Source organism: Pygoscelis adeliae, unplaced genomic scaffold (assembly GCF_000699105.1).
Source record: "Pygoscelis adeliae isolate BGI_AS28 unplaced genomic scaffold, ASM69910v1 Scaffold286, whole genome shotgun sequence".
Taxonomy (NCBI): domain Eukaryota; kingdom Metazoa; phylum Chordata; class Aves; order Sphenisciformes; family Spheniscidae; genus Pygoscelis; species Pygoscelis adeliae.
Genome location: NW_008825076.1, coordinates 284,170 through 293,256, shown reverse-complemented (window position 1 = coordinate 293,256; position 9,087 = coordinate 284,170). Strand labels below are relative to the sequence as shown.

The following is a 9,087-nucleotide window of genomic DNA, read 5'->3' as shown; positions in this document are numbered from 1 at the left end:
ATCTGCCACAGGTGACAGCCGCAGCTCCACCTTGGGTGACAGCTAGCAGGTGGGTTTCACATGCACTGGTGTGCCCCTGGAAAGCCCTTCCTCTCCCATCGCCAAATATGCCTCTCCCTTAAGGGAAGAAATTGCTACAACCTGGTTATCACCAATATGAGACTTTTTTTTTTATAGCAATCTAAAAAGAAGTACTAAAAATAGCCGGAGGAATAAAGTGAGAGCATTTCGCAGCTGACTTGCAAATAGCAACTGTCATAACCAGCAGTGCCCTGGGGACCAGGACTGTGGCAGGACCATCTCGTGCTGACAAACAGCCACACACAGAGAAGATTAACAGGTGACACTTGTCAGCCTTTTGTCTAAAGGGCACAAATCCTCCACTGAGCAAGGGCAGCGCAGCCTTTTGAACAGGAGAGAGAAATTAATTATCTCTTCTCTGGCCCTCTGCTTTCACTAATCATGATTCATGGGCTCTGCTTTGCCACATCTGAATGAGAATGATTTTAATGAAGTTAAAGATTATGGGTTTTGCTGTGGAATTGGTTTTAAATTGAACGTGACTCTGCTATTGACCTGAAGGCACAGAGAGAGTACAGGGAGGTCAGTGACACCTCTGGGGTGTCAAGGACAGATGAAGGACATTTTGCTGGAGGACTCGCAGAACACGGCTCTCGGCTGTAGGTAAGGAAGCAGAGCAGGGGCAGCAGCAGGACGACACTCTGGAGGCTACTGGTCCTGGGGCCTCTGAGCCCACCAATGCGAAGTAGCATCAGCAGAAACCTGTACGAAGATTAATTTTGTTTGCACAGGCACCAGTTCCACCTCAAGGCTCAGCACAGGCTGCAAAACTCATTTCAGACACATGGATAAAATAGCCATTTCTAAGCGCAAGCTGTCCCTGGCACAGCAGCCAGCTAGCATGGATGCCTCCACGCCATGCTGAAGGCATCACAGCACCGACACACCTTGGGACAGCAGGGGACAACTGCTCTTGTTGCAGTCGTTTGGACACCCGCGAGAGGGAGACAAGACCACGCAGACACCGGCCTGCGAGCCCACAGCTGGCAGGCAGAGCCCTGAGCCCAGCCCGGCAGCTCCAAGCAGCTGCAAGCAATGCCTGTATGCAATTCCCATGCAGAACATGTAGCTAATTACCATTCCCGACTTTATGAAAAAGGTGACTGCATAAACTATTTCTTTTGTGACACGTTTATATGCAGAATAAAACTGTGTGTTCACTCAGTCTTAGGAACCGTGTGCTCAAACTGGGGCTGAGGTTGCCTAGATGTTCTTCTTTTTAAACACAACATTCATAATCCTGATTATTTAGGAAATCTGTGCAGCAGTCTCTGAAGACTCTGCTCCTGCGTTGCACGCTGTAGGTCAGGGCATATGAAATCTGTCCTCTGTAGTGTAATTTAAGAGTGGCTTAAAGGCTCTTTGCCAGCTGCTTACTTCTCTGCTCTTTCAAGGTAGCAGTATTTCCTGACCTACTCATTGCGAAGATCTGCACCCTTCCTCTCCACATGCAAAGCATCATGCAGTTGGTTCCTTCACGGCAAGGCTGCTGCTCTTCATATATATTCGGATGGAGAACTAGCTTTTCAAAGCTTGCTTGTAAACTGATCAGGATTTGAATGCCTAGATGGACAATGCTGATTTCAATACCAAATGGTATAAAGAAAATTCAGAGCACCTGTGCTGATCCCTCTCATACCACATACGTGGCTCTGCTCAGCCTCTCCCGCACCCCACCCGTCATTCGCCGCACATTAGCATGCAGAGCGTGTAACGGCACAGACACATTTAGGGAAAATGTATCATTAATTTCTTTTCCTGTCCATGCGGAGTTTGTCTGACCTCTTTTCTAAATCTATTTTTAAATTGCTTCTGGGACTCTGTATGCCAGGTATACCATTATGCTGCTGCAAGCGTCCGCAGAGTCAGCTTGTCAAAACCTTGCAAAACTCACAGGAAATATGGTAAGAACACATCTCCACAGGTCACCCAGTCCACACCCAGGTCCCAAGGCCAGAGCAGCTTTATTTACATCATTCATGACAGCTGCTTGTATAACTTGTTCTTAAAATCCCTCCCTAGAGAATTTATTCCTGTGCTTTCTTTACTTTTTCCTTCCAAATCTTTTTCCAGTCCTTCTTCTTTGCACATCAGTCCTCTACACCATTTGTGAGTTATCAGTTCGAAGCACAGACCAGCATATTTCCTTTCTTTTGCTCTCGATACAGTACTTTTTAATTCTATCTTACAAGACCTTGGGACTGGTCTCGATTGTACTAACTTGTAATGGCCACACACTGGCTGCTGCGTCCGTGCAGAAGAAATGCCGAGCAACGTAGTCATCTCCTGCTCCCTTCACAGGCTGGGTGTAACATCCTTTTGTTGAGGAGCTCTGTCAAGAAGAGGGGTATTCTGAGAAGACTCTGTGTGTGTCCCCCCTTAGACCAAATCCCCATTACTGCCTCTCTATTACACTCGCACATCTCGACTTTTGCAGAGCTGCACTGCTCCACTGCTGTGGGTTCAGCCAGGTGGGGTAGTGGTGAAGCCAGATAGCTTCAACGCAACCACCCCCTGGCACACCCAGAGAACAGCTATTTTCAGAAGATAACATTTTGTCTTGTGCTTTTCATGGATTTATTCACACTATCCACACAACCGCCTATTTGCCATCAACTCAAGCCTTTAGAAGTGATACACTCTTAAAGAAGTTCTCTACTGTGTTTGGGCCCAGGGTTCCGAAATTATTGTTCTGTTCTCGCAAATATTTTCTAAAAGACTTTTTTTGTCCTCTTAGCACACAAAGTTGTAATTAATAAGCAAGTTGCCTAAACACAGCCATGCAACTGAATAGTTTGACTTGCACAGCTGAACTAACAAATTTGCTGTACATCTACATCTAATGCATAGCTAAGTTCTCCAGCTCTGTCTTTAAAAGCCAGGGACAGCAACACATACTTCCTTCATCCAGAAGACAGGGGCGGGTGGGAAGTCTCCTCTGAGACTGATAACATATTTGACAGTTATTTTATTTGAGCATTAAAAAACCCCCATCAGAACTCCAAATTCAGGGAGCAGTAATGTACTGTATAACAACCACACTCATCCATATTGCATGTTAAGGTCTTTTAAATCACATCTTACACGCAGAAGCCAAGTAGGTATCTGTCAGCTAAGGAGGAAGGCAGAACTGGTTAATTTAACATCTACTGCCCCATCTTTATAATATTTATGGTGCACAAGAGGAATTATTAATGCAATACGCATCTGACTACATTGTCATGGGATTGGGCACACAGCCCCTTACCCTGTCAAAGTCTATGTGAATGCTGCAGGAGCCTTCACTTCGGCTGGAAAGGTTTTCTATGAGCATCTATCCCCGCAGGACCCAAACCCAACCTAACCCCACCGACCGCACACCTCTTCTCTGCCAGGCAATATCCCCATCTCTGCCTCTCAACAAGCTCCGCTTCTCTCCTGGCCACTCCACTTTCCGTAACATTTTTAGCACTGTGACGTGCTGTCTTACGTGCTGTAACACACCGTACTCCGCTCATGTATCCGATTCCTTCTGCTGTATGAATTCTGCCACCTAAACGGAGCTATAAAAACTATGCAGTGAATGTACAAAGACCTCCCCCATTCCCTTCCCCACCTTACCAGGCTAGCTCCATTTTTAGCAATCACAAGTGATCTCAGACGCACTGAATAAAAGATAGTTACCTGCCTTCAGAGAGCAATTTTGCCTGTTCCCAAGAGGTGGCTGAAGGTGGGATTCATTGTATTTACTGCTGTAACTACAGCTCTCAAGGTCGCATCCTCCCTGAGCTGTGCTGGTCAAGCTTAACAGCACAAAAGGATGTGCTGTTGCTCAACAGGCTGACTAATTCCTTGGTGTATTACAGAAACAATCTCCATGCCGTTTCCATCTCAAAAGGCCTTGATTTCTTATAGCCTGAACTGCATTAACAACACATTTCATTACATTTTTTAATAGAACGTGGCTAAAAGGAGAGCCCTAAAGATAGTTTGCTGTAGAAGAGTCTACTATAGAGTCTACAAAGTCCCTGGGCTTTGGATACCGAAAGAGACACTCAGTGAATAGCTATGACATGAATCTCCTGAACAGTGCATTTAGGAATCAAGTCTTTTGGTAATTCTCGAATGACGATGGATAATTTTTGGTGAAGGAAAGTGAATTTTCACATGGCCATATGGTCACAAGCCAGGCCAGTATTTTCTCCAGCTTCCTTTTAGTTACTGCTCCATAGTGAAGCAGAGAAGGGCAGGTAGCTCTCCTAGCCCAAGTCCCAGCATTGGTTCACATCAGCCCTGTACGCACAGATGGGAGAACTGGTACAAGCCGTAGCTTGCAGAAACGGCACGAGACAGAACATAGCTGAGAGGTGCGAGATGCCCGTGCTGGCGGCACGCGTGCCAGGCTCCATTCTGCCTCCAGCCCTCGTCACAACGGTGGCTTCAGGCAGGACTCAGGCTGGTGCTGCCCTCACGATGGGAAAAGAGAAATGATATGGCTAACAACAAGATGCTTCCTTGCTGGACAGGCAGACTCATCTCAGATAATACAAGAACAATCCTCTAAGTCTTTGTCAGTCATCACCTGCTGTGCTTTTCTAAGGTAAGAATCACCTTAGCTCTCCATAACTTAATCATCTCAGCGGTAGCCAGCAAGAACAGAAAAGCGGATGAGTGTCACTTATTAGGGACTATGGCAGCTAGCAGTCTTTTGTTACAGGTCCATTTTTGTCTTTCTGCTCCATTTTCAGAAAGAAAGTGGTTGGCAGGAATAAGTTACACATAAATCCAGAATCTATTGCTTTCTGAATGTTGTACATGGTCTCGTGCAGCTGCAGCAAAACCCAGCCAAAACAAGATGTAGATTGTGCAAGAGCCAGGATGGAGCTGGAGATCTCTGTTGAATCTCAGGGGTTTGTTTGTGAGTTATTCCTATATTCGGAATTTTATCCTTGCAGTAAAATCTTGGTGTCCTGAGACTACCCGGTAGGCACTTGCTACAGTGGGTAACTGTCCTCTCATGCAGATTTTTAGGCACATACATAGACGAAAATACGCACTGCTGTAGAGATTTGTAAGCAGTACCAAGATTGGTCTGGATGAATTATGAATGGAAACATCTGTGTGTGTGAAAGCACAACCAACCTGTCAGCAGCAGACCTGTCCTCTGATGACAGGAGGATTAGAGAGCACATCGCTTCCATAGCCTGTCTGAAGGCAGGCTGTAGCCATAAAGCTTCCCCAAACAAGGAAACAAAACGGTAGCAGCACTGCTTAAGATCTATGGAAGCTGAAAAAACCAAGACCCTGAGGTGAAAGATCACCCCGTAACAACAGGTAAGTCCTAGAAAGTGTAAAAAACAGTCCAAGAGCCAGTCTGTTGTGAAGAACAACTCAGAAGACATAGCGAAGGCTTGACAGATGGTGTCCCTGGTCCTCCCTGCAGCACACAACCAAGCCTGGCTACAGCATATGGATGCACGAGGCTTGGCGCCTGCACGGGGTGGTGAGAGCGCGAGTGAGTGAAACCTAGAAGCGTGAATGACTGAAAACAGTTTTGTTTAGAATAAATATCACCTTTCCCTTCTATAAGGCCTCACATTGAGTTTTATTATATTAATTTTCTACAGTGGTGCACAACCACTGTGCAGTATAAAAGCTGGGTAATATAGCTGGGGGACTTTTTGTATGGCAAAAAATTAAATGGAGCATGTGTTGACATTGTCAGCACTTACGGGCATGCGCACGAGCTTAAATTCCAGGAGACACATCCTTTAGACCAGGTAATCTTCAGTATACTTCACGTTCAGGTAAAACCCTAAGGGGAATATTTTCTTGAAGGAGGGCCTAGCATATCTGAGGAGAAGTATATCCCTACATAATAAGCCTCTCCATTAAAAAAAATCCAGGATGTCACGCACTCTGGTATTCACACGAAAAGCAGTATTGCTCAAAATCATGCACTACAGAAAATTCTTCAGCTGCAATACTTTGCACTGGCACTGAGCAGCTATAGCTAGCTGCAGCCAGCTCGCCACAACAAACATGAAAGCAGTCAATCAGCATCACCTTAAAAGCACGTTTGTATGACTGAGCGCAGGTATTTTAAGACCTTCCACAGCAAAGTTTCACCAAATCTTTGATCATTTCAGTGTGCCACTTTTGGAAGTTGTCCTTAAACTGAAAAGGATTATAAAAACATAAAAAACTTGGGAAAACAAACCCTCTTGGACGATGAGGTTTTGAATCCATTTTCTTCCCTGTGTGAACATACCGAAGAGATGCATGGGTAGGAAGAACTAGGGCAACCTCATCTTACTGAAAACCAGGTTTTTGACAGTCACTGGTAAAAACTGTCTCTGACCTAGGAGTATCTGCATCAGTCAGAAACCCAGCATTAAAAAGAAAATAAACTTGCCACAGCTAACACAGTCATATGAATCTTCATTTTGCCTCCCTGGGAACACAGCTACAGCAAACGAGAGAGGTCAAGAGAAATCTGATTTAGGAGAATACACTTCTGTCCCTCAAAGCTATTCCCCAAACAATTCCTTTCTTTGCTGCAGGAAAAGAAAGCAGAGTAACTGCCCTCCCACCATGTTTCAAGAGAATAGAGCCCTCTTAGCTCTTTGTACTCTCAGCCCTGTTTGCTTATCGCTTGCAGCTCAGACAGACAGCTGCAGTTCCCACCGGCTTTCCAGAGGAGATCAATTATCCCACCTAGGAACAAAGCATCCAGGAACCACTTAATCACACTTTTCAGAGAAGTAAGAGGAGAAACCATCCCATCCCTGACAGAGCGGCTGGCAAGGATGTTCTGGCAGCATTCGAGGTTGGAATACCAAATGTTAGACTTGTTCTAATAAAGATATTTGGATTGCAAGACAGGATTTTTCTTTCTTTGGTGAGCTGATAGCTACATGCCGCCTGCCTTCAGGGTAAAACAGCACTTGTATGGGTGCAATATTTTGTTGGCAGAAATGTTCTCTCTCCAGGAAAGCGCAGTCAAAGCAGCCAGCGTATGCAATGATAGGACACAGACCTTTCAGAGAATTATACCCCTTCCCAGGAGGGTAAGCTATGTAAATATAAAAAGGAAAAAATTCTATTCTGCACGAAAGCAGATTGTTGCCCCGCATTGCCAAGGGACTGAACCTAATCACTAATCCTCTGCATCTTGTAGGGGAGGCAGAACTCCAAGCCACAGGACTGTGGTGGTGTAGCAGGAATATTTCCCCGGAGACAGCAGCTCACGGAAGAGATAAGGTACATTGCAGCTTTGGAGTGACAAGATTGCTATCGCAGCCTCTGCCTCATTACTATTTCCAACCTTCAGCACAGATCTATGATGCCTTTCCAGGATTAGCCTACTTCTAAAGCTGAAGAAAGTCTCTCAATTTACAGCCTGTTACTTATTTAACACCAGAATCACGTTAATTGAGAGTGCCTTTGGACTACCCCAGCATTTTAGCAGTATGGTGAACTTGGAATACCACCTAGGACTAGAGAGCGCACAGAGTGATGCCAAGCGCAGTACTTGGCTTAAACAGAGCACGTTTTAGGTATACAAACATTTTGGCCTCATACCTAGAAGCACGGAATCTGATAGTATATATTGCCCCCTTTTTTAAATACTGGGCTTTTTTTGTCTTCAAAGATTCCCATGAATGGTCATCTTAATAAAATGATGATAATCTCCATATATGGCTTCAAATAATGGTAAGACAAAAAATGAGAATTGGAGACAAGCCAGACGCCAAATTTCTGGCCTAAGGATCCCCTGCTTTGCATTCTAGTATAAAGCCTAAGTGCAGCAAAGTGTGTTACAACTCTTCTTGGGGTCAAAAAACGTTTCTAAAACACATTCTTTTAGGACATTGTAACTCAGATGAACAAAAGACAGCTTGTTACCAGAAGCATACACAGGCTTCTAAGTATGTATTTTGATATCAGAATGATTATTTTGCTACTTTCATCCTTTTAATCACCTTGGCACTTTTTTTCCCCCCAAACCAAAAGGCTACCTTGAAATAGAGAAGACGGGCAGCTATTGTGCAGCATTAAAGACTACTGGCTTATCGTTTATTACCAGTAATAAGCCTCAGCTATTCACCCTGAATTATTCTTCTAAAGGCAAAGCGGTTAAAAGTAACGGGTATTCTGCTTCAGCTCAGAATAATGAGGACACTAAAAAAGTATATAAACAGCTAGAGTATGTGCCAGCTATGCAGGCAGAGAGATCCGCTCTACTCTAATTGAATGGGCAGTACACCTGCAGCACAGGCAAGTCAGACAAACACAGCATCTATCATGCCGGAGGAAAATTAATAGGTGTAAGAACAACAGTGCATCCCACAAGTGACTACCCAGCTCCCTTTCAATGACTTACTTTCCCTCTGATCCGTAGCTGTTCATGCTGTCCTCAATGGACTCATGGCTGGCTTGACGGACGGTCCGGCTGGGCATTTCGACAGCCAGCCCCGTTTCTGTGCTCCTTTGGATGGCTCCCTTCAGTCTCCGACCATCCCCATCTAGGAACAAAAGGGGAGAGAAGACAGTCAGCTATTGTTCCCAGAGCCTTTTGCAACGACAGAGTCAAGGAGAAGCAGAGAAGGTCTTTCAGAAGATCAGCCTGGCATCTGGCAGCCAGGCAGTATCTTGCACTCACGCAGCGTTTCGTTACTCAGCCCTGCTTCATCAGCAGCTCCCAGTCATCTTTGGAACAAACCCAGTCCTCCAGCAAGCCAGGGCCCAGCAGAAACTCAAAACATACATACCACCCTACCTACTCCAACCATTTGTACCAATTAATTATGCATCAGGTGCAGGTGCATGCAGGCACACAAGCTGGCTATATGTGGAGCTACCCAGTTTGGGAACACAGCAGCAGTAACCATGGGCACAGCTGAGGTGTACAGCCTGACCATGCCTCGAAATGTTTCCTAAATCCCATGTTGCTGCCTCAGATTGTGTGGAGCAGCAAAGAGCCGCAGCTCCTGGTGAGCATCAAGGGAGTAGAGGGGAGGAAAA

The 9,087-nt window shown here is 45.3% G+C and overlaps 1 protein-coding gene across 1 annotated transcript in view; it reads right to left on the bottom strand.

Annotated features, from left to right (window-relative positions):
* Positions 1-8,583, bottom strand: part of RIMS4 (regulating synaptic membrane exocytosis 4) — a 19,767-nt gene extending 11,184 nt beyond the window's left edge. Inside the window, exon 1 of the mRNA XM_009326710.1 lies at positions 8,447-8,583. Within this exon, the coding sequence (XP_009324985.1) occupies positions 8,447-8,523 (77 nt within the window). The 5' untranslated portion in view covers positions 8,524-8,583. The remainder of the gene's footprint in view (positions 1-8,446) is intronic.
* Positions 8,584-9,087: the final 504 nt, after the last annotated feature.